The 26,649-nt window shown below is 39.1% G+C and overlaps 1 protein-coding gene across 1 annotated transcript in view; it reads left to right on the top strand.

The window, feature by feature from the left end:
• The first annotated feature begins 412 nt into the window (after positions 1–412).
• The window catches only part of LOC122549387 (vasculin-like), a 76,222-nt gene continuing 49,985 nt past the window's right edge, over positions 413–26,649 (top strand). Inside the window, exons 1-4 of the mRNA XM_043689126.2 lie at positions 413–977; positions 3,188–3,359; positions 3,545–3,663; positions 24,924–25,047. Coding sequence (XP_043545061.1) covers positions 3,601–3,663; positions 24,924–25,047 — 187 coding nt within the window. The 5' untranslated portion in view covers positions 413–977; positions 3,188–3,359; positions 3,545–3,600. The remainder of the gene's footprint in view (positions 978–3,187; positions 3,360–3,544; positions 3,664–24,923; positions 25,048–26,649) is intronic.

The raw sequence follows: 26,649 nt of genomic DNA, 5'->3' as shown, positions 1-26,649 counted from the left end.
AACACTGAGAAATCTGGTTAGAATGGATATGGAGAGGATGTTTCCACTATATTATGGAGCGGAGTTATATCAGCCTCCAACCCCTAATCGATACTAGATTTAAATTCTATCGCGTCCAGCCTCTGCATGCAAACAGAGTCCCACAATAGCATCCAGCAACCTCACGCATGCGCAGAACCGGGTCACCTGCCGAGTCCAATAGCGCGCAGGCGCAGCGGCGACTCTTTTTCGGGGAGTGGGGGCGGAGCTGATCTCGCGTGATTTGAAGCCTGGCCTTTAAATATATTTTCCCATTGGCTGACCCCTGGCATAACGTCACTCAGCGGAGGGTCAAACAGTAAATTAGCTTTAATTTCCAGCTCACAGGGTTAAAGTGATGTTTGGGAAAGGTGAGGACGTTCCTTAGGTGATTGGAAAGGGAGTGTCCTGTTTACCCAGTGCCCGGTTTTATTGAGAGACCGAAGATTTCACTTTGTTTTTGTGCCTGATTTTTATTTTCGTCCTGACGTCATCGAAGCGACCAGCCCGTGTCGTCATCACGTGGTGCCCGATGTCGCTTAAGTTTAGAGATTGTGGAGGCGCTGGAAGAGTTTGAAGATTAATTTTGAATATAGAAAGGAGCCATCTCTGTGTCTCGCTTTCGTTGTATCTTTATCTGTTGGTGATGATGTTCTATCCTCCCTGTGTTTGCAGTTTCTTCTCGCTTTCAAAACGGCTAATTTCCTAAACCTTTTCATTCATTCCGCTTTCCCAAATATTTACAAGCGTGGAAAATTTCTGAGGCCTAATTGTCGCTATTTGTAAACAAGAATAAGAAGCAGTTGTTGTTTGTTGGTAATACTTCACTTTTTGCTGCCGAGTTCTTGAAAGAATTTTCTTCAGTTCAATTTGACGATTAGTGACTGTGCCATTAATTACATCAGAGTGTTGGTTCATGTAACTCAACTTCACTGTTATGCCGCGGGATATCTGCAACAGTAAGTACATACTTCATTTTTAGACTTTTTTAAAAAAAATCTTGCCTTTCACACTGACTTGTTTGAATATTATTGAATATGCTGTTTGGTTAAATATGTCAGAAGTTGATTTTGAAATTGAGCCCGAGTAATTTGTTAAGCCTTTAGTTTTGTTGATTTGTGGCCTAAAACCATTGGAAGATGTCGTTTCTAATATTAATTTTAACTTTTAAACCTGTCAAAGAATGAATTTTTTAAAAGCACATTTTAATTCCTGCTAGCAAATGAAGAGGTTAAAGTATAGTTGGGATAAAAGCAGTCGTTTTGTTTACAAGATTTGTAACTAATTGGGAATTCTGGGCTGAAAAGTTTGGAAACTTTTATAAATGAAAATTTAGCATGTGTATTGAATTCAACTGATGCCTTTAAAATCTATATTTGGAAGCTTTTTGATCACTGGCCCCAATGCCCTTCGACTTGCTGACAATTTTTCACTTAGTTTTGCTTCTGTGAAGGGAGTTTCTTTTTGCATTAAAGATATGCTATAAATGTTGTAGTTTCAGAAGAAAGAATTTATCCTCATGTTGAACCATGTTAGCATGAATGAGTGTGATCTTTGTCAAATCTCTGATATGAGGGTGTAGAGTAACTATCAACTAAATTTCTGAAAATCATGTATGCTAGTTGTAATGATTTAATTGAAAAACTGAGCTAGTGAGGAGTGTGGGCTGAACTGAATTTGTCAGTACGACACTTTTTTGTTGGTTGTATTTTGGTGGGAAGAATCAGAATTATGGTATAGCATATGAATATCTTGGAGTTTGAAAAGGATAATGTGACATAGTATATTAAGGCACTAATCTCTCCTTTGGGATCTAGAAAGATGCAAAGTACAGTATTGTTATTTTGTAATGATGTTCTTGAAAGGGATTCTACCAATCTCTATTCCCATTCAGCTAATTGTAGTCACTAAGTTAACAGTTTCACTTAAAGGGCAAAGTGATGGTTAGCGTAAGACATTTAAAATGTTACATTTGGTGCTACTTTTCTGAACTTGCTGTGAAGAATTTTTTGTTGGAAAGGCATCCAGAGAGGTTTAATCTTGCTGCACTCTTTGAAATGCTGGATGCTGACACCTACTGCCAACAGAAGGAAAAAAGTTTCAGTATTATTGACATTCCTCACGGAATACAAATGTTCTCTCTCAAATCTGAATAAGTGAAAATAATATTTGAAGTGATATCTCTTTTATTTACATTATCCAACTTTGGAAATGAATCCAATGTCAGATGGTGGTCATGTTGAGAATTTTCAAGGCATCTGGTGTGTTTGGTTGAAAATATTTTATATTTATTTGTGCAAACTGGCACATTATTTTAAAAAAAGTGACAACTTACATTTATTCCTGGCTTGTCTTGAAGAATTTGGGGAATGGGTGGCATGTTGGGAAGGACATTCTTGCAATTGGTGATTGTCAGCATTTGTCTTTTTGGTTTTATGTCTTTATTAATTGTAGCATTTTATCTACATTTATTTTTGAGGTGTAGTTAATTTCCGTAAAAGCTTTCACATTGGTTGTTCAAACTAGATATGCACGAATATCTCTGTGTAGAAACTGAATCCATGGTAATATGTGGGTTCTTGCTTCAATTCTGGTAAACTGTATGATACTATTCACACTTAAAATTGTGTAAGTCAAATATAAATTCAATTTCTGTTCACCTCCCTTTTTGATGTAGTTCTGACAGGTTGCCCATTTGCAATAGAAATGGAACAAAACATTTCTCTTGCTGCATGCTGCAGCACTATTGGTAGCTCTTTTGGTATGGAGTCTTTATTTCTCTTATTCTCATCGCTTATATTGCTTAGTACAAACTCTACAGTAAATAATTTATGGAGTTGTGAACTGTTTCAGGTTTCCTTTTTTTCACACTAGTCTCCATGGGCTGAAGTAGGTGCAGTAATTATGTACATTTGTAAAACCAGAAAGAATAAAAGTTTCGTGAGAGCCAATGCTTCATTTTATTGATATTTTGAAAGTGCTCACAATTTATACATTGTTACCAGGCTGGACAAGTAATTATGATGATTTGTCTACTGCTTGTTGCAGATTTTAGTGCAAAAAAGAGCACTTTATGAAAATTCCCACAAGCAAAGCAGATTATACTTATGAGCAAATTACCTTGAATTCCATAGGAATGTCTAATTTCTTTTCATGTGCATTTCTACAGTTTTCAAACCTTTTATCGGGTTCATACAGCAATAAATGCAGATGTAGTTAAAACTGGAAAAATGAACCTTTGAATGACCCTTGGGTTGTGCTGCGATGAAAAGAAGCAGAGTCGTGTGGTGCTGTTGCTGGGAAGTTCACACTGTGGAATTGCTCCCTTTTGTTGAAGAAAGGTATGTTGATAGATCCTGAATTGTGGTAAGACCATAGTGCACTGATCTGTGTGTAGCAATATTTTTGGAATTATTGGAGACAAAATATTCAATTCTAAATGAAAGATAAATAGGTTTTGTTTATTCTGAGTTAAATTTGGAGACAGAGCTGAACTCAAGGTAATCATATGTTTTTACATTTGCAGGGATCTGCCATGAGGTGTTGATACCTTATTTTAAAACCCTGAGACATAGGACCTAAATGGCGCAGCATGACTTTGCTCCAGCCTGGCTTAATTTTCCAACTCCACCTTCATCAACAAAGGTATTAGAATACACCTTTTAAATTTTTGCATTTTCAGATGTTTGAAAACCTCTCCTCCTTGTTTTTGGTTCACATATTTGTTTTACATGGATTCTTTTGAGTACAAGTGGACTATTAAATTCTTAGTGTGTAAGAATATGATTCTCCAGTTGAGGACTGATGTTGCTTGTGACTTTTTTTTTGAACTGGTTTTAGTTGGATTAATTTGACCAGTTCTAATAAAGATTCATTTAAAACATCAAAAAGGATGTTATTTCCTTACCTGTTGAATTCTCAGTGACTATCCTGCTTTGGATGCAACATTGAGCATTTGTTTCTCAAAATAAATTGGAATGCAATAATTTGCATTGTTGGACAAAATTTCAGAGCATAAATTCAAGCCACTTCACTTGGCCTCTGGGTATCTGAGTCCCCTTTTATGGTAGCAAATTCAAAATAATGCAGTTTTCCTGAACTGGCCCAGAACCCTCTGTTATTACTTTCTTCCAACTCTCTATTTTCCTTTAAATGATGCAATCCTGTTTCAATTTCTGTGAGTTGCAAAAAGTTCCATGCTTCAGAAATTCTAGACAACAAATTCTAGAACCTTCGCATTGGCTACAAGGTTGTAATATATTAGCATTAATTCATTAACAGACAAAAAATAGAATATAAATAGTGTTCATTTCCCTGCTAGTTACAACCAGGGCTTCTGGTTGTAACTAGCAGGGAATCTGAAAAATAAAAAGCACTTAATGGCTGCAGTCTGTTATTACATACATTATTTAGGTGAGGGAACTAGTCCAGTTTACTGAAGTGACAGTGGGAGCTGGCTGGTGAGAAGGTAAACTGCAGAGACTAGAAAAAGGATACAGAACCCGAGAAATGGGAGAAGATAGAATCATTTGGCCCTTTTTGATCCAGCTTTGCTGATAACTGAAATCATGCCTTGATCCTCTAAGTTCAGTAGGATGATCCCCAGTATGCAGGTATTGTCTTATGAGCTATGGTTGAACAGGAAATTACTCTAGTCACACTAATTTAGAAGACCGAGAGGTGATCTAATTGAAACATAGGATTCTTAAGGGACTTAATAGGGGAAATGCTGAAATGTTTCACCTCATTGGAGACTTGAGGACCAGAGGTGGTGGCACTACATTATTCTGAGACTTAAGTTAAGACTGAGTTGAGGAGGAATTTCTTTTCTCGGGTGGTTAAGTTTCTTTGGAACTCCAGAGCTGTAAAGGCAGAGTTCTTGCGTATATTTAAGACTGAGATAGATACTTAATCAGTAGGAAAGGGGAGGATTAAGGAGAAAGGGTAGGACAGGCTAAGTGAGAAGCGCTAGATCAGCCATGATTCTATTGAATGGCAGAACAGACTCAGGGGACTGAACGACCTACTTCTTCTGTTTCTATTTTTTATGGTCTCTATCTTTTTTAACCCATCCTCCTGCAGCTCACTCGGTTTAATCTATATCCTTTTGTTTTTCTGACAGTTCATTTTCCCACTTAACTTTTTATCACAAGCAAATGTGGTTACATCATACACTATTCCCATATTTGAGTCATTGATGCCAATTATAAATAGGAATTCCAATCACTTGATTCTTGTGGTACCCCAAGAGTTGTGGTTAGCAAACCTGAAATTGATCCACTCTTTGCTTACTGTTTTTGAATTAGTTGACGAATTTTTATTTCATGCCAACATGTTTCACTCAATCCCACAAGTCCGAAATATGTGCAATCTCACTTTTATTAAATGCTTCTTGAAAATCTAAATGCAAAAGATATCAAGACCAGAAGCAAGAGTAGGCCATCTGGCCCTTTGGGCCTGCTCTGCCATTCAATAAGATCATGACTGATCTTTTTGTGGCTTCTGCTCCATTTAGACATCCTCTCACCATAATCATTAATTCCTTTACTGTTCAAAAACAATTCATCTAAGCTTTAAAAAACATTCAAGTGAGGAAGTCTCCATTACTTCATTGCGCTGGAAATATAACAAATTCAGAACTCTTTGGGTGAAGAATTCCATCCTCCATTTTGTTCTATATCTGCTCCCTTTAATTTTGAGTTTTTGCCTCAAAGATACATTGGTTGTCCTCTATCTATCCTCTCATGACAGTCTCAAAAACATTTAACAAATATTTGTAAAGAAAATGCTTTTTTTTTAAACTTGAACCAGATTGCAGAAAAGCTTCAACCTTTGTTACATTCCAGCATTTTCTCGGTAACTGACCTATATTTCTTTCTTTTCTCTTCTCTCGTTTCTTGAATAGCGAGGTTAAGTCGTCTTCCTTGATATCTATGTTGACTGTTCTAATCACTCTGGAAAATGAAAACCAATGAGTTTGCTATCTCTTTGGTTCCCTGTTTCAATATTAGGTTGTAAGCCATTGCTCATGGAGATCAGTCAATTCAAGTCCCATTAATTTATCCAGTGCTATCTTTTATGAATATTAATACTGTGCATTCCACATTTCCACTAAACAGTCTTGGTTTGTCACTTCTTATAAAGACAGATGTAAAGTTAATTTTGTTTAATCCCCACTAAATTAATTAATCCCAAATTTAAAAAAAAATCCCCTGCTTTTTGAGTCCCATTCAATTCTTCCCTTTTTTTAAATGCTATCAAAACTCTTCAGTTTTTTTTAATGTCATTCCAATTGTTTTATGCTGATTTATTCTCCTTTTTTGTTTCTTGGTTGCCTACTTTGCATTTTTAAAATTCTTCCACACTTTGGGCTTAAATTTCAAAATAAAACTATATTATAAATCTCAATATGCATACTTACAGTTTCAACCAAAGCCATTTGGTCCAACATATGTAAGATCAAATGTGAGTTTTTCTCTTCACTGCAATTGCAAGCATTCTATCTTTGTCTACTCAACCAGATCCTTTTAAAGAAAGACTTGCATTTGGATAGTGCTTTTCACAATGACTGGACGTCTCAAAACATTTTACAGTCACTGAATTACTCTTTGCAGTATTGTTGTTATAATCAGTTAATTTGTTTACACACCATTCCTAAAAGTAGAAATATAATAATACCCTGATACTTTATTTTTGGTAATGATGGAGGGTTAAACATTGGGCAAGAGACCAGGTATTGCTCCCATTTTCTTTTTTGAAATAGAGCAATGGAATTGTTTACCTCTACTGGAATAGTTAGCTGGGGTCCTACTGTAATGCCTCCATTCGGAAGACAACAGTCAGCATTCCCTCAGTACTACTCTTGTGTCAACATTTGATTTTGTTATTGTGCTCATGCCCTGATTTGAGAATCATTATTTTCAATACTTTGGGCTACTCCTCAATCATAATTTCACAAGATTGAAAAAAACCTAACCTCGCAGTCTTTTCTGATGGGTAGTCCCTGACATTTTTGTTACCACTCCAATTAATTTAATACTGTCTTTAATTTTTCTTATTAGCATATTTGAACCACAATTCCCACAGAATGTTTGTTATTCTTTTAAAGGAATTTTATTTCAAATAAATGAAGTTGATTTTTGTTAAATGACTTTCATTGCGTAACTATGAAAAGCACTAACTTTTAAAGCACATTAAAGCAATAAGACTTATCAGGGTTCTAAAGCAAAATATGACAGTGAATTGCCTAAGGAGGTATTGGTACAAATGGCACAAGATTTGGCCAAACAGGTTCAGTTTGAGGAGCATCTTGAAGGCAGAAAGGATGGTAGAGGGGGTTAGCGGCTGAATTCCAGAACTGAAGATTTTCGCATCTGCAGATGGGTACTGTTGATGGAGCAATTAACAATGAGGATGAGTAAGATTGTGGAATTAGATGTAAAAGTAACGGAAGATTTTGGGGGTGGGGGTGTAGGTTGTGGGGAGAGTTGAAAATATGGATGTGATCAAAGTTACTTGATGTTGAATATCTGCACCAAATTGTTACTTTGAGAATGTTACGTAGAATTGCAGCATCTTTCGTCTTTTAACTGAACTTATTTTGTTCATGATACCGATCTGGCAAATCTCTTGCACCCTTTCTGAAGCCTTCAATTCCTTCTGAAGGTGTGATGCTCTACCTCTTTTTCTTTTTCTCTTCCCCATGAATGTTTCCTTCTGTAACTTATCTTTGTCTGTTAAATCTTTTTGGACTATTAAGTTCCTTTGGTTGTCATAGTTAATAATACTTCTGACTCTTCAACTTTGCATTCAAAATATTCATACCATTCATTTTCTTTTCTAAAAGTTTCCTGGTTTTGATGTTTAATTTTTGTTATCCAAAACTGGGATCTAATTGGCTCTTATTATGATTGAGCTTATTAATGTAGTGGTGATCTCAGGTTAAATGCTTAATGGAGGTCATTGATGAAGAGCCAAAGTAACACAGCTCAGTTTGATCTCCGCCTTCGTAATGTTGGGGTACCCTATAATTGACTTATGTCATTAGCCCAGGAAAACTCGCCACCCAGTTTAGGTTTTGTTTGAAACTGCTGCTTATTATTTGTTGACATGTGGACTATGCTATCTGTGAGGCTCAGGAACTTCAATGTTCCCGTTTCCACATTGCTATTGAAATCTTTGTAAAAGGTTACACCTGATTCAGGCGTAACTCCATTTCAATTGCAATGTGATTAATAAAAACTTGAAGAACAAACTGACTCCAATTTATGTTCATTTAATGCTGCGAAACAGATTAGACTTATTTCAATTACATTTTTTCTGAAAAAGTTGGAGTTTAGTTTCTGCCTTTACCTCCTGTACATGACTACATTTAATTTGCTTAGTCCACAAAAAAAATTGCTTTTGTTTCCTGGCTGGACATCTGTGAAAATTCCTTGATGTAAGTTGGCTGCTACAACAGCCTGGTGTCTGCATCAAGTTGGAGTGGAGGCAATGTCCAGTGACGAATACTGTAGAAATTGTGAATTGATTGATTTCAGAGGTGAAGCCATAGACTCATAAAATGATGACAGCACAAGAGGTCATTCACCCTGAACTATTTACTACAACTCTGAAGAACAGCGCTGAATTCCACTTCTCTGCTTTTCTGCTAGCTTTGCATTTTTTTTTTTCCTGTCTTGTGTTTATCCAATTCCCATATGAATCCCTCAGTTAACTCGGTCTGAGTGGGGTGGAAGCACTGTTGCAGATCCCAATCACTGACTGCATTTTAAAAACCAATAAAATTTTCTTGTATCACTAATTCTTTTGACACCCTGCATACACCAGTGTCCTCTGGTTCTGGATCTTGCAGCAAGGCTTTTTATGAGGTGAAAGATGAGTGCCTTTCGTTACCTCTTTGACCACAAGCAACACATCTGCTGTAGAATTGTTTAGCAGTGCTTCCATTAACTAGGTTATTACTATTCCAATAATTTCCTGGCTGATCCCTCTCACTATACACCATAGCCTTCAGTTCATGCAAAATGCTGCCAGTATCCTAACGAAGACCCATTTTAAATTTTTGGCCAAAAGTTAGCTTTTTATATCTTGAATTTCATATTCTTATCTTGGTATTCTGATTTAGATTCAAAATGTGGAGGTGCCAGTGTTGCATCTGGGTGGACAGTCAGAAGTCACATGACATGACACGAGGTTTAGTCCAACAGGTTTATTTGAAATCACAAGCTTTCAGAGTACTGCTCCTTCGCCTGACAAAGGAGCAGCACTCTGAAAGCTTGTGACAGCAAATAAACTGGTGGAGTATAACTTTGGTGTCGTTTGAATTCTGACTTGATTCACAATCAAGTATTGGGTCTTTATCATTTCTTTAATTGCCTCTGGCCTTGAATCACTCTGAGATCTCTCATCTCCCAATTTTAGCCCTTTTGTGCATCCTAAATTTTATATTCTCCACCACTGATGGCTGTTCCTTGAGCTACTTAGGCCCGAAGCTATGAATTCTTTGTTTAAAAACTCATAAAATGTTGTGTTTTTATGATTCCATCTAAGTGTCAATGCATTCCTGTGAATTGTCTTGGACCATTTTAGAACGCAAAAGTATCTTTTGCTGTAATCACTGTATTCCCCAGATCCATTTATTGGTGGTATTGTTTTATCCTGTTTGTTGAGTTATTTGCGCAATTTGTGTAAGGGGAGGTCAAAGTTTGGGAGAAGATTTGTTGCTCGGGTGCTCGTTGTTGTGGTTCTGTTCGCCGAGCTGGGAATTTGTGTTGCAGGCGTTTCGTCTCCTGTCTAGGTGACATCCTCAGTGCTTGGGAGCCTCCTGTGAAGCGCTTCTGCGATGTTTCCTCCGGCATTTATAGTGGTTTGAATCTGCCGCTTCCGGTTGTCAGTTCCAGCTGTCTGTTGCAGTGGTCGGTATATTGGGTCCAGGTCGATGTGCTTATTGATTGAATCTGTGGATGAGTGCCATGCCTCGAGGAATTCTCTGGCTTGTCCTATAATAGTAGTGTTGTCCCAGTCGAACGCATGTTGCTTGTCATCTGAGTGTGTGGCTACTAAGGATAGCTGGTTGTGTCGTTTTGTGGCTAATTGGTGTTCATAGATGCGGATCATGAGCTGTCTTCCAGTTTGTCCTGTGTAGTGTTTTGTGCAGTCCTTGCATGGGATTTTGTACACGACATTGGTTTTGCTCATGCTGGGTATCGGGTCCTTTGTTCTGGTGAGTTGTTGTCTGAGAGTGGCTGTTGGTTTGTGTGCATGTTGTGATTCAGAAACTAGGCCCAGAATGTGCTTGAGATGGTGATGACTAAGTTGGACTTGCATTATCAAAGCTAGAATTTTTCATGAAATAGTGCATTTGTGTAATTCTCTTCCACTGTAAAGTTACATATGTATTTAATATTGGTGACCTGTTGTTGCTTACTTAGTACAGCTGAAAATTCATTTGTTGACAAACATAAACATTTTTGAGTTACCACACTTGATTCACTGAAAAGGATTTGAAAAGATGTATAGTGAAAGGGAGTGGAATAATTGGATGATTCTGTCAAAGGGCAAATGCCTGACAAATGGTGACTGGCCTTCTTTGTATGAATCAAAGATTCTCTGAACCACTAACTGGTAGAAACTGATGAGCTTCTTATATTAAAAAAAAGTAGTTAGTATAAAAATATTATCTTAAACATACATGTGGTACCCCAGAATAAGCATAATTTGAGGAGCCTTTCTAAATCAACAAATCTCTCAATTTTGTCAACCTTTTGTGACTAGTTTTGTTGCTGGGGCCTGGTTTATGATTTGTTTTCTGTATTGTTTACTATTTCAAAACATCAGTACATGTGGGTTTTCGTGTAATTGAATTCTGTCATGCTTTCTGGACTTATGTATAGATTTGGCTGATTTGTGCTGAAGCTTTAAAACAAAACCTTTATTTTTGTTTCCTTGGTTTCTTTCTAAAATTGTGTTGGGTCTGTTGGTTGCTTTAGTTCTTTATTACCCTATCTGTTTTATTAGTAATTTTACTAATTTAAGAGTAAGGGGCTTGATAAGACTTTAGTTTGATTGCGTAATGTAAACAGTAAGTCAGGGGGTGTTGGAATAATCAAACTTTTTTTTTCAAAAGCTAATTTACGTCTTTGCTTAATATGCTCTTAGAAGTATTTTTCCCTTGTAAATGAGTTGTCTGAATCTGTAGCCTAATGTAAAATGTTGCTGGTTTTCCTGTTTAAAATTGGTTGTGAATTTGTTCATGTTGTTAGATGCTGATAATTTGAAAGGTTATCAGAATAGCAAGTGCACCTGGAGTGAACTTTTTAATGCATTCCTAGAATGAGAAGATTTCAATCCACACGATTTATAATACCTTTTTTGCATTCATTATGCTGAAAAGTAGTTATGCGTATTTCCACGGGTGTTGTTCATTTTCTGTTGAATTAACCCTAGTGTAAAATGGTTTTCTTCTGACCACTTTACAGAGATTCATGCTATTTGACATGCTTCAAACCTGGTTAAGACAAAAAGTTAAAACCAACATTTTGCTCTCAATTTGATCAGATTTGTCAAGTATTGTTTGACAAACTACAGAAGTGCTATTGTGCATTCTTTGAGATCTTTGCTTTATGTGGTAGACTAATTTTCCAACAATTTCATAATAGCAGACAAAACAGCATGTTTTCAATGGCAAATGGAAAGGCAATTTTTGCTCTCATACGCCTTGCATTTTGTAATGTTCATGACTGACATTCATGAAACTGCAAAAATTATGAATCAAATCACGTAAATGTCATCTGAATGGAAATACTATCAAAAAAGATAAGGGGCACATCAAAGTGGAAATAAATAGGAGCAGTTGAGAATTCCCTTGGAATCCATGCTAACCGTTGTGAAACACTTGTATAATGAAAGTTAGTGTGGTCTTGTTAATGTTCTACCTTGTAAATTCTTTTTGTGACTTTGATTTTATTTAACCAGGGTTATTGGCTGTAATCGGATCACATTTTGTTTTCCTGTAAAATTACTCCAGCTCACTCCTAATTAATTTTTGTAATTGCATTCGCATTCGAGTTAGAAATGCCAAATCCATATGTCCATCCTTGAAAATTATAATATAATTGAAACAGCATACTCTGATTAAATGTGCTCAAAATTATCTGTTGGGTATATCATATAATTAATAGCTGATGGAATAATTATGATGTCCTTCTCTCCAACATGCATAGTAAGTTGATTTTAAACTTAACCACAAAAATGTTTCCAGTTTTGAACACCTTTTTATGGGCTTTGGGTTTCTCATTTTCTAATGTATTATCTTCTGTTGAGACCTATTACTTGAATGTGTGAATAGTACACTTTAATAATACCAATTTAGAATTCAGAAGGATTGTAAATTGTCTAACAGGTTAATAATATTTCAGTATTAAAATGGTTTTCTGTTTCAGTTGTCAAAATGTCATCAGCTATGTTCATACATTAGTAACTTTTTGTCTTACTTTGGTCATGGGGATGTAAATCATACCACTCTTACAAATATATAGTTCAAAAAAATATTAAATTGATATCATAACCTCTCCTGAACAGGTTGATTTTAAATATTATTGGGAATATTTCCCCATTTTCAGCCTATCTGGTATTGCATTACTGGGAATTGAGTGTGAGTCACATTTTTAATGAAGTCTACTTTCACCCATCCTCACTTGCCCCAGGGATATTTTAGTCACCTTGTTTGACAATAGACAATAGGAGCAGGAGTAGGCCATTCTGCCCTTCGAACCTGCACCACGATTCAATATGAGCATGGCTGATCATCCTAAATCAGTATCCTGTTCCTGCCTTATCTCCATAATCCTTGATTCCACTATCCTTGAGAGCTCTATCCAACTCTTTTTCTTAAATGAATCCAGAGACTGGGCCTCCACTGCCCTCTGGGGAAGAGCATTCCACACAGCCACCACTCTCTGGGTGAAGAAGTTTCTCCTCATCTCTGTCTAAATGGTCTACCCCGTATTTTTAAACTGTGTCCTCTGGTTCGGCACTCACCCATCAGCAGAAACATGTTTCCTGCCTCCAGAGTGTCCAATCCTTTAATCTTATGTCTCAATCATATCCCCTCTCAGTCTTCTAAACTCAAGGGTATACAAGCCCAGTCGCTCCAGTCTTTCAGTGTAACGTAATCCCGCTATTCCAGGAATTGACCTCGTGAACCTACGCTGCACTCCCTCAATAGCCAGAATGTCTTTTCTCAAATTTGGAGACCAGAACTGCACACAGTACTCCAGGTGTGGTCTCACCAGGGCCCTGTACAGCTGCAGAAGAACCTCTTTGCTTCTTTACTCAATCCCTCTTGTTATGAAGGCCAGAATGCTATTAGCCTTCTTCACTACCTGCTGTACCTGCATGCTTACCTTCATTGGTGTACAAGAAAACCCAGATCTCTTTGTACTGCCCCTTTACCTAAATTGATTCCATTTAGTTAGTAATCTGCCTTCCTGTTCTTGCCACCAAAGTAGATAACTATACATTTATCCACATTAAACTGCATCTGCCATGCATCTGACCACTCACCTAACCTGTCCAGGTCACCCTGCAATCTGCTAACATCCTCCTCACATTTCACCCTGCCACCCAGCTTAGTATCATCAGCAAATTTGCTAATGTTATTGCTGATACCATCTTCTATATCATTAACATCTATTGTAAAAAGCTGCGGTCCTAGTATTGATCCCTGCGGTACCCCACTGGTCACTGCCTGCCATTCCGAAATGGAGCCGCTTATCACTACTCTTTATTTCCTATCAGCCAACCAACTTTCAGTCCAAGTTAGTACTTTGCCCCCAATACCATGCACCCTAATTTTGCTGACCTAACCTCCTGTGTGGGACTTTATCAAAAGCTTTCTGAAAGTCCAGGTACACTACATCTACTGGATCTCCCTCGTCCATCTTCAGAGTTACATCCTCAAAAATTCCTGAAGATTAGTCAAGCATGATTTCCCCTTCATAAATCCATGCTGACTCTGATCTATCCTGTTACTACTATCCAGATGTGTTGTAATTTCATCCTTTATAATAGGCTGCAGCATCATTCCCACCACTGAGGTCAGACTAACTAGTCTATAATTTCCTGCTTTCTCTCTCCCACCTTTCTGAAAAAGTGGTATAACATTAGCCACCCTTCAATCCACAGGAACTGATCCCGAATCTATCGAACTCTGGAAAATAATCACCAACGCATCCATGATTTCTCGAGCCACCTTCTTCAGTACTCTGGAATGTAGACCATCAGGCCCTGGGGACTTATCAGCCTTCAGACCTCAGTCTCTCCAACACTAATTCCTGGCAAATATAAATTCCCTTCAGTTCAGGTCCTTCAGCCACTGTTACCTCAGGGAGATTGCTTGTGTCTTCCCCAGTGAACACAGATCTGAAGTACCAATTCAATTCTTCTGCCATTTCTTTGTTCCCCGTAATATATTCCCCTGTTTCTGTCTTCAAGGGCCCAATTTTAGTCTTAACCATTTTTTTGCTTTTCACATACCTAAAAAAAGCTTTTACTATCCTCCTTTATATTATTGGCCAGGTTACCTTCGTACCTCTTTTTTTTTTTCTCTGCGTATTTCCTTCTTAGTAATCCTCTGTTGTTCTTTAAAAGCTTCCCAGTCCTCCGTTTTCCCACTCATCTTTGCTATGTTATACTTTTTCTCTTTTGACTTTGTTTCTTAACTTCCCTCATCAGCCACGGCCACCCATGCCTCCTCCTAGGATCTTTCTTCCTTTTTGGAATGAACTGGTCCTGCAACTTCTGCATTATACACACAAATCCGCCATTGTTCCTCCACTGTCATCCCTGCTAAGGTATTGCACCATTGAATTTTGGCCAGCTCCTCCCTCATAGCTCCATAGTTCCCTTTATTCAACAGAAATATTGTCACTTCCGATAGTACCCTCTCCCCCTCAAATTGCAGATTGAAGCTTATTGTATTATGGTCACTACTTCCCAATGGCTCCTTCACTTCGAGGTCCCTGATCAATTCTGGTTCGTTGCACAATACCAGATCCAGAATTGCCTTCTCCCTGATCGGCTCCAGCACCAGCTGTTCTAAGAATCCATCTCTGAGGCACTCCACAAAGTCTCTTTCTTGAGGTCGAATACCATCCTGATTCTCCCAGTCTACCTGCATGTTGAAATCCCCCATAACAACTGTAAAGTTGTTATGGGGGATTTCAACTTTGATCTCCAGCATCTGCAGACCTCACTTTCTCCTCGAAATCCCCCATAACAACTGTAGTAACATCTTTGCGGCAGGCCAATTTCAGCTCCTGATTTAACTTGCATCCGACATCCAGACTACTGTTTGGGGGCCTGCAGATGACTCCCAAGTGGGTCTTTTTACCCTTAATATTTCTCAGTTCTATCCACACTGACTCTACATTCCCTGATTCTAGGTTCCCCCCCCACCCCACGCAAGGGACTGAATATCATCCCTTACCAACATGACCACCCCACCCCCTCTGCCTGTCAGTCTGTCCTTATGATAGCACGTGTAGCCTTGAATATTCATATCCCAGGCCCTGTCCACTTGAAGCCACATGTCAGTTATCCCCACAATATCGTATCTGCCAATTTCCAAAAGAACCTCAAGCTCATCCATCTTATTTCTAATGCTTCGTGCATACATGTATAGTATTTTTAATTTGTTACTGCTCTCATCCTTCCCATCAACTCCTATTTCACTCAACCTTCCAGCATGATCCCTCTGAGTTTTCTGCCTCATTGATACAGTTGTCTTTCTTGACTTCTCTTGTTCTAACTTTCCCTCCAATTTCCTTCTTGAACATCCAGTTTGTCCCCCCCCCGCTACTGAGTTTAAATGTAGCGGTGTTGCAGTAGTAAACCTGCCTGCCAGAATGCTGGTCCCTAACCTATTAAGGTGCAAACCGTCTCTCTCTTGTAGAATTTATGCTTACCACAAAACATACCCCAGTGATCCAAGAATTTAAATCCTTGCTTCCTACACCAGTTCGCCAGCCACACGTTCAAGTCCATTATCTCCCTGTTTCTGGCCTGACCAGCCCGAGGAACTGGAAGCAAACCGGAGATAACCACCTAGGATGTCCTGCTTTTCAGCCGCCTTCCTAGTTCTCCGAAGTTCCGCTGTAGTATGTTCCTCCTCCTCTTCCCGACATCATTTTGTGCCGACATGTACCACCACCTCTGGCTCTTCACCTTCGTCCTTGAGGATTTCCTGCACTCTGTCTGTGATGTGTTTAACCCTGGCACCAGGAAGGCAACACACCATCCTTAAGTCCCGCCTGCTGCCACAAAAACCCCGGTCAGTTCCTCTCACTATGGAGTCCCCTATTACCACGGCTCTGCGCAATGTCCGACTCTTCCGCTCTGTCTCCATGCCAACTTTTGATTGACAGACCTGGCTGCCTCACGGACTGGCAGTGTCCTCTGTCTCTACTGTTTCCAAAAGATTCAACTTGTTCCTGACCGGTACTTCCCCTGGGGTCTCTTGCACCTGTCTCCTCTCTGCCTTCCTCATTGTCTGCTCTCTTCTGCTATGATTTGGTGTAATAACCTCGCTGAAGGTCTTGTCCAGAAAGATCTCATTCTCTCGGATGAGCCTAAGGTCCTCGAGTTCTTTCATCAGTGCTGCAATATGCTCTCAGTAGCTGAACGTGCACACACTTTCCACACTTATATGAGCCAGACACACCAGAGTTGTTGACCTCCCACATCAAGCACGTAGCACACTGAACCAGCTTGGCAGTCATGTCTTCACCCTCTTCAACTATGGCGTAATCACTTTACTCAACCTCCTTGTCAAAGCCTCACTCTTCAATCCACAGGAACTTTCTTGGACCTTCTTTTTGGGGCAAGTCTGTGGACTCGTTAATTTAGGTTAGAGGAGGAGGGAGGGAGGCCCTACTTTGTAGGACCTGGGGTCTAGAACACACCCACTCTAATAACAATCACTTACCTTCCCGACTGGCTTTGTGCTCTGCCTTCACTTCCGCCCAGCTCCCACCGCTCTCTGATGCTCTCGAGAGATGTTGTGACACATCCAGGGCAGAAAGGACTTGAATCTGGATTTTTTGGCCCAGAAGTCAGACTTTTGGCTTCTGCCAAATTAAAGCAAACTAAACAGACTGATTTTTGGTTTGCTTGTTGGGATCAATTTATTGAGATTACACTTAATTAGGCAAATTGCAGTCAATCTCAAAGTTATTTCCTGATAGCACTAACACACAAGGACGGTAGATGTCACAGATTTAATAGATGGTTCACTTGACACGTACAGTCCATTTTCCAAGTCCTAAAGTCCTTCAGTGCTGTGAATTTACTCTTAAAATTCCAGCTTGCTTTTTTCTGGGGCTTAGCCTGATCTCCAACCAACAACAACTCATGGCATTCACCAACAACACATGTTTGTAGAAGCCTCTCCACTCTGAATGCAGTAGTTAATTCAGGCAATCAAGACTAATGTCTATGTAACCAAAACAACTGCAGCGGTTGTTGTGTATTGGTCTACTACTACCTTCTTGCACCTGTTACTATCTGCAGCCTGCACGCACCAAACCACTGGGACCTAAGTTTGAACAGCATTTTTAAAGTAAAGCATCTGCTTTCCACCATTGCCAATTTCTCTGCGCGTCTGAAATTCCATTTTCCATTTTAGTTTCTTCAACTGAAGGATTCAGTTTCTCTTTGTTAACTGGAACTGAAGCAGAAACTTCAGATATGTTCTGTCTGAAGAAGGAAAACACCAAGCTTTGAGACCATGGATTCCATTGTACATTCTCTCTCAAACTTGGCTGGAATAGGAATTCACTTTAAATTCAGCCTACAACATGCCCATCTTTGTCCCAGCCCTGCATAAAATTAATCCATATAGTCTGTATTCCATTGCTAATAGTTGTAAGGTCATTGAAAACTGTGCCATATTCGGTTGAAACTTCCCGATGCGTTGTTTGCAGTGCATTGGTTGAAGTGTTGCATGTAAGTTTCCCTGTTTGCTTACAACAAACCAATGCCATTTTGTTTTAAACTGGTTTTGTTAAATTAATACAAATAGGAATTTTATGCAAATGTGATTCTTATCCAATTTGCTTGCTCTCAGAAGCTGATCATTTGTCAATGATTTGGATGTGAGCATAAGAGGTATAGTTATTAAGTTTGCTGATGATATCAAAATTGGAAGTGTAGTGGACAGCAAAGAAGGTTACCTCAGATTACAACGGGATCTTGATCAGATGGGCGAATGGGCTGAGAAGTGGCAGATGGAGTTTAATTCAAATAAATGCGAGGTGCTGCATTTTGGGAAAGCAAATCTTAGCAGGACTTATACACTTAATGGTAAGGTCCTAGGGAGTGTGGCTGAACAAAGAAACCTTGGAGTGCAGGTTCATAGCTCCCTGAAAGTGGAGTCGTAAGTAGATAGGATAGTGAAGGAGGAGTTTGGTATGCTTTCCTTTATTGGTCAGAGTATTGAGTACAGGAGTTGGGAGGTCTGTACAGGACATTGGTTAGGCCACATGTGCGGCTGTACAGGACATTGGTTAGGCCACTGTTGGAATATTGCGTGCAATTCTGGTCTCCTTCCTATCGGAAAGATGTTGTGAAACTTGAAAGGATTCAGAAAAGATTTACAAGGATGTTGCCAGGCTTGAAGGATTTGAGCTATAGGGAGAGGTTGAATAGGCTAGAGCTGTTTTCCCTGGAGCGTTGGAGGCTGAGGGGTGACCTCATGGAGGTTTATAAAATCAGGAGGGAAATGGATAGGATAAATACACAAGTCTTTTCCCTGAGGTGGAGGAGTCCAGAACTAGAGGGTTTAGGGTAAGAGGGGAAAGATTATACAAGAGACCTAAGGAGCAATTTTTTCACGCAGAGGGTGGTACGTGTATGGAATGAGCTGCCAGAGGAAGTGGTGGAGGCTGGTACAATTGCAACATTTAAGAGACATTTGGATGGGTATATGAATAGGAAGAGTTTGGTGGATATGGGCAGGGTGCTGGCAGGTGGGACTGATTTTAGGTTGGGATATCTGGTCGGCGCGGATAGGTTGGACCGAAGGATCTGTTTCCATGCTGTACATCTCTATGCCTCTAAATGGCAAAAAAAGCACTGGAATAGTAGAGAATTCACTACATAAGTTTTTAGATTAGAAGAAAACTTTCAAGTTTGGAATTGATTACTGAATAATACTTGAACATTTCTGTTATGAGTTTCAGGCTGTTGGATATATTTCACCTACTTGATATGAAGGACTGTTTCCATCAGCAAGCCCTCTCTCCAAATCAAAGTGTGACTTTAGAGTGTCTGGTCATTTGCCATTGCACAGGATTAAACAGAATAACCTTTTCTAGTATGCCATGCTCTTTAAAAATGACACCAGCTCTCTCTGTCTCATATCCTCCTCATCTTCAGGCAACTGAATAATCCCTTTTCAATCTTGTGGTTTAGACTATAATCTGAGTCCAGTTTATAAAGGTAAACCTTGGAACAATAACAAATTTAAATCCAGAATTAATTGCTTAGAACATAATATTGTTAATTCCCAATTTCAAAGCTAAGGAGTTGTGTAGCTTTCCTAACTCTACCAGTAATTCAAAGACTGAATTATTATCTGTTTTATCAAGTTTTATGTGAGACGGAGACCTTTTTTTTTTATGGAACCTTGTTTGCTCTCCTCCACTCTTTTATAAAAGAGCAGGAGGAATTGCTGAACAGGTCAAAAAGTGCCAAATATACTATTAGCCTAGGCATAGAGCAGTCATTCGGTTCGTGATTGCTGTCAATAGTTGATGTTTTTCACTAATGACCTGATCCTTCTTCCTATATTCTCCTCTGCTTTGTCAGCCTCTAAACAGCATCTCAAACAATAATTGACAGTTTCCTATACAAAATGATATAAAATATATAATTTCAAACATCTGGTACTTTGACACAAATCATTCTGAACTGTTTTTCTGTGAAAGAGATGAGCTCGGTTTCAAAACAGTTGGTTGAAGAGCTTGAAACTTTGTCTACATTCTGGTTTAAAAACCAAAAGAACTGCCCATGCTGTAAATCTGAAACAAAATCAGAAGTTGCTGGGAAAGCTTAACAGGTCTGATTTGCGTCTGTGAAGAGAGATCAGTTAACATTTCAGGTCTGGTGACCCTTCTTCAGAAGTGAAAATAGCTAGGAAAATGTCAGTTTATATGATTAGATTAGATTACTTTACAGTGTGGAAACAGGCCCTTCGGCCCAACAAGTCCACACCGACCCGCCGAAGCGCAACCCACCCATACTCCTACATCTACCCCTTACCTAACACTACAGGCAATTTAGCATGGCCAATTCATCTGACCTGCACATCTTTGGACTGTGGGAGGAAACCGGAGCACCCGGAGGAAACCCACGCAGACACGGGGAGAATGTGCAAACTCCACACAGTCAGTCGCCTGAGGCGGGAATTGAACCCGGGTCTCTGGCGCTGCGAGGCAGCAGTGCTAACCACTGTGCCACCGGATATGCAGAAGAGAGGGTGGAGGGAGGGGGTTCAGACTGAATGATTGGGCTCTGTCACCATTTGAGAGGGAAGAACAGTTGGACAGACAAAGGAGTGATAACCATCTGGCTGGGAGGGTTAATAGTTGTTAAATCGAGACTGTTTAGTGGCTAACGATAGGTAGTGTTGATGCGGAGGTGCCAGTGTTGAACTGGGGTGGACAAAGTTTAAAAATCAATTAGGCGAAAGTGAGGACTGCAGATGTTGGGAGATCAGAGTCAAGAGTAGTGGTGCTGGAAAAGCACAGCAGGCCGGGCAGCATCCGAGGAGCAGGAAAATTGACATTTTGGGCAGGAGCCCTTCAACAGAAATGAGGCTTGGAGCCTCTGGGGCGGAGAGATAAATGGGAGGGGAGGGTGGGGCTGGGGAGAAAGTAGCTAAGCGTGCAATAGGTGGATGGCGATGTATAAAGGTGATAGGTCGGAGAGGAGGGTGGAGCAGATAGGTGGGAGGAAAGATTGGCAGGTGGGAAGAACGATTGGCAGGTAGGACAGGCCATGAGGATGGTGCTGCAAGTCTGTTTCAGGACATGATTGAAGAGCTTCAGGGCAGAAGAGATGACCTGGGGGTAGCAGTGAGTGAGAGACTCACAGATCTATCTGTGTGGGGTAGTGGGCTCGGACATCTCTAATTTCGAAACCTGGCGATGTATTCCTCAGGCATCAGTTAGCTTGTGTCCCGATGGTTGGCTCGCAACACACTGGCGCTAACCGCATAAGTCCAATTTTCGCACTGGCAAAGCTTACTACAGAAGACTGTGCTTCTCAATCTGCCCCGTCCCTTGAGTTGTGACCCGCTGGTTACGGAATGGGACAGTTGGGCACGGCCATTTGGGCGCCAGCTGATGTGGCGCAGCCCATTTGGCGACAGAAGTTTTGGCACTAGGAAAAAAATGTTGATTGAAACGTAGCTTTATTTAGTTCATTTAGTAATTACGAGCAAGGCTCCTCAAGTAAACAGCTAAATGAGGAGAGAGCTAGTTTTCCTGTTTCCAAATATGTACTAGCTCAATTTCTACAAAGGAGGTGCAAACAGCAATGTACCTATTGGTCTTTGAGGCTGCATGCTCAACTACTATATACAAAAACAATTAGTACAAAAAAATGCATGCAATATATGTTCATATGTACAAGTAGTATATTTATGTTGAAATTAAACTTATCTACACCATTCGATAAACATACGTGGTTATTCAACATAACAACAGATGGTTGTATAACAGATATATTGTAACTTTGTTACACTAAAGCTGTCCATACAGACACATTGACAAATTAAGGAATGTTCTTAGCACCAAAACATCTGTCACCAAATGGGGTGGCACCAAATAGGTTTGGTGCCCAAACGGCCATGCCAAAACGCCAGTGCCCAAACTGCTGCGCCAAAACGTCCCAAACCCTCTGGTTAAACCACCACTAGTCATATCCCTCTAATGAGAGAACATCTCTCTTTCCTTGGAGCACCAAAGTTTGCAGCCATCAACTAGTTCTGTGCAGTTAAACAGCTCAAGGAGCTAAGGAGATTGCGGTAATGGTATGATTTATGGGCTGGAGTGTTCAGTAAACATAATCCTTGTGCTATGGGGAACAAATGGTTTTGTGCTGATGGTGGTTTACTAGTCATTGGCTTTGTACATGAATCACAGGTATGCAGGTATTTAAGGCAAATTGAACATTGTCCTTCATTGCTAGAGGGATGGAGTTTAATAATAGAGAGGTTAAGGTGGTGTACCTGTGTACAGTTTTGGTCTTCTTGCTGAGAAAGGATGGACTGTAGAGGATAATCACTAGGTTGATTCTGGAGTTGAGGGGATTGGTTTATGAGGAGAACTTGAGTAAATTGGGATTATACTTATTGAATTCAGAAGAATGAGGAGGATCTTACAGAAACATAAAATTATGAATGGAATAGATAAGAAGCAGGGGGGTTGTTTACACTTGCGGGTGAAACTAGAACTAGGGGGCATAGGCTGAAAATAAGGGGGAGCAGATTTAGAACGGAGTTGAGGAGGAACAACTTCTCCCAAAGGGTTGTGAATCTATGGAATTCCCTATCCAGTGAAGCAGTTGAAGCGACCTCATTGAATGTTTTAACGTAAAGATAGATTTTTGAACAGTGAAAGAATGAAGGGTTATGCTGAGCCTGAGGGTAAGTGAAGCCGAGTCCACAAAAAGATCAGCCATGATCTTATTGAATGGCGGAGCAGGCTCAATGGGGCAGATGGCCTACTCCTCCTGTTCTTTAAGATCTCTTTCAAGGTTAGAAAGATGTTTGGGTTTTCTCTTGTTCGATATAATGTTAGTTAGTGGTTCAGTGTGAATGTTAGCTACCACTTGTCAAATGAAGTTTCATTGCAGGCCTCATAAGCAACTTAATCATCGGTGAAAATTTGAATGCAAATCGATACTTTGAATAGCCACTGCATGTCCACGCACACGGTATTGTGTTGGAGTAAAAATTGTTGAAGCAGCTGACTATGGTTGAGACAAGGATGTTGTCATGAACTCCTGCAATCATGTCCCGATGGGTTGCATCGTAAAATACCCAACCATTATATTTGAAAATTAAAATTGCATTTTGCAATTGATAGCAGAGCTGTATTGATTTTTGTGTTTAAAATGTTGCTGATGGTCAACTGAAATATTTTTCATCTACAAAAATGCTTAACTACTGAAAGGAACGAAGAATCTAATTTTGACTACCTTTTATTTCTTTAATTGATTTATCACCAGCTCAAATAAAGGCCCCATGTAACTGTCAAATCAAGAGGTATTGTTTATTATCTTTATTTTATTTGTAATCCCTTAGTGCTTCATCTGATAATACTCTTGGTCCGAAACGGTATTCATTTGTGGCCTTTATTCCTAAAACTGTTGTCTTTTTTGTGCTGAACATTCCCCCTGCCTCCATGGCATTTATTTTAATTTTGATCTTGTCCCTTTCAAAATCATAAACATTTCACTTTGCTTCATAAACCTACCCTTAGTCTTTCTTGTCCTTGTAACTTACCGCATCATTTACGTTCTTTTTCTGTTAAGGCTCTTTTACTTCTAGTCTCCAATCTCTTTATTTGCAGGTCCACTCAATTCTATGTGCAAGACACCAGATGGTTGGCACACTAATTGTGAAGTCTTTCAGTACTGGTTAGAGGTAACAGCTGGTGGGGGAGAGTAATAGGAGGGGAGAGAGTGTGTGTCTTTGCAGTCTGGAGGCATCAGTCCTTGTACTGTGGCATCTTAGGTCGTTTCTCCCAGTGTTTGAACAAAGTAGCAGTGAAACTGGAGCTAACAGTTACTTGTTTAAAAAATGCAGCAATTGCTTCCACAGTCCTTGCCCTGTTTTGGTCCAGAATTCCAAAATGAAGAAAAATAGTCAAAAGTGGTGTTAATCTAAGAACGTAAGAGTGAAATCCACCATCCAAAATGCTGTGCTCACCTATGGTATGTTTGCACCAAAAGCAAATTGAAAGTACTATTGTGCTAGTGACATACGAACTTAAAGTTGTGATATGGTCTTTCAGCTTTTGGCCTTTCATAGCCAAATTCATTAAAGGATAATGGGATTGGAGATAATAACTGGAAAAAAGTGAGACCTTTGTATTATGATTATTCACAATATATTTACTTTGAGTTTTTAGCAGTAACATAATTAAGGCTTGAGCTTCATACTTGGGGTTTCTGAAGTATTTTTTGCCTGATTCAAGTCAGTTGCTTCACAGTATGTTGTTCTCTGCTGATGTCCAGCAAAAGGGTAGTACATGATAGGGAACCAACTGCAGAGCAGTCAGTCACTTGTTGAATTGCCAAGGGATAAAGTCCATATTGACTCTCTTGTGAGGCTCGGTGGGGAGTGCCCCCGCTGGTGGTTTCTTCTACAACTGAAAGTTGACGTACAAAATTAGCTTGACTGAGTTGACAACACCTTTTTTTTTTTTTTTGTTTCCCTGCATCAGAAAATTGTGGATTGAAGTCGAGCTTCAGGGCCTGTGTGTGTATAGACGATGCAGCTAAATCTTGCATTGTCCGAAATGCCATTCATTCAATGGGAGGTTTTTGCTGAGACACTTTTTTTTTGCATTTTCTGGTTCGCGATTGACTCGTGTTTTGCTGAAAACCGATTTGTTGGCTCCTTTTGTTGATGTTTGTCCATGTTTGTTTGCTGGACACAAAATGACGAATCTGTTGAAAAAGCAAGTGTTCTCATTTTTTAAGTCATTGTGTTTGAGGTATTTAATGAAAGATGTGATATGTTATATATTCTGTATTCTTTGAATTTTGGATCTTTTCTGTTTTCTTTTCTACATTGTTGGTTTTCAATTGCGTTTTGTTGGTTTTGTTTATAGCAGTCACTCAATGTTGAAAAGAATCCTGAAACTTTGGTCCGACCAGAGAATCGTTATGATGTGAATCGCAGGCGACACAACTCGTCAGACAGCTTGGAGTCTTCTGGGACTCGTTCTAGCGGAGGTGTGTTAATTAATCAACTAATGAGTGTGGTGAGAAAGTTGTGCGTTTACAGGTAATATGTGGTGGGGTATGTTGAAAATAGAGCATTGCAATGATAGTTGATTTCAGTTTAATTAATATCTTAAATCTCAATCATGAATTTGGGATATTAACTCCATTTTTTAATTCTTTAGCTATAATGTTATGAATAACCAAGCAATATTAGCGTTTTTATAAAAGTGGCTTGTTCAATGTGGTGTGTCTTGAGCGAACATATTTAAATTAACTTATCAACCCTATTTGGTAAAAGTCAGATTTTTTTTCCTATTTCATGTTTTTGACATTTAATATCAAATTAATTTGCTCTTTATACTTGATATATTTGAACACTGTCTTGTAATGCATGTTGAATATGTTCAAGTTACAGACAAATCTTTTTCAGTAAGTATCCGGTTCATATTATTGGGTTTACATGGACAAATGGTCACATGTTACAAGACTTTTAAATTAATGCTCAACCCATTCTTATGACGTAAATCATACCTCTTGTGTATCTTCAATGTATTTTAATAACCTATATTAAAATTGGGTGAAGCTAATTAAGTAAAATTGATTTAATGGTGCCGCATATCCTTTTGTGGTTTGTTTCCAAAGAAGCTAAGGGCTGTAAGTACAAAACTGACTGAAAAACATCAAAAAATAAAAGCTTTGTGTTCCCTTATTATACAGTATCTAAAAAAATCTATTGATCTCAGCTTAAAAGATACTCAGTGGTTTGAGTATTCATGGCCTCAGAGGTAGAGAATTAGATTTACAATCCTTTTGATTTTGAAGAAATTTCTCCTTATTCTCTATGAACCAATACTCTGAGCTAATGACCTCTAGTTTGAAACTCGAAGGCCAGGGGAAGCAGACAATCAGCATCTGCTTTTGTGTATTATTGTTTTGACATTAACTTAAATTCAAAATCATTTTGCTCTGTAATCTATTGTCTTTTAATTTTCTTGGGTATCTCATGTGATCACCTCAATTGTATAAATTATGTATTTAAAAAGTTAATTTGACTTTATTTTGGTGCAAATAGCAACCTTCTTGACCCAGGAATCCAATCTCTTGAATCTTTGTCCTCCTATGCGGCAGGTACATCCTTTTGGTTAAGGAGACAAAATCTGTATTTTGTGACATAATATCTTGTGTCTGATCTCTCTCTGCTATATAATTGCATTTGAGCTCCAACCCCCTTGAAATAAAGGCTAACATACCATTTACTATTGCCACATGATTTTCTGTTTCATGTAAAAGAATTCCCAAAGTCTAATTATTCACCTTTTGTAAAACTTTTCTCTCAAAGTGCACAATTTCACTTTTTGCCATATCCATTGCCCACTTGGTTAACAAAGATATTTTCCTTTGCAGACTCTTCTGTGCCTTCCTTGCAGTTTTTTTTGACACTGCTGTGTGGTTTTCAAACTTGGCTATCTTTTTTTGTATTTGGTTTTCTCAGCTGTGATATAGACTGTAAACAGCCAAGGCCCAAGCACCAATCATGGTGACTTCCCACTAGTTACAACCTGCCAATCCAAAAATGACTTGTTTATTCTTCCTGAGTTTTCTGTCTATCAA

This window comes from Chiloscyllium plagiosum, unplaced genomic scaffold (genome assembly GCF_037043375.1).
Source record: "Chiloscyllium plagiosum isolate Xiang-an unplaced genomic scaffold, Cpla_swu_hap1 HiC_scaffold_1, whole genome shotgun sequence".
Taxonomy (NCBI): Eukaryota; Metazoa; Chordata; class Chondrichthyes; order Orectolobiformes; family Hemiscylliidae; genus Chiloscyllium; species Chiloscyllium plagiosum.
The sequence above is the reverse complement of the archived record's forward strand: the minus strand, read 5'-3'. Positions and strand labels throughout refer to the sequence as shown.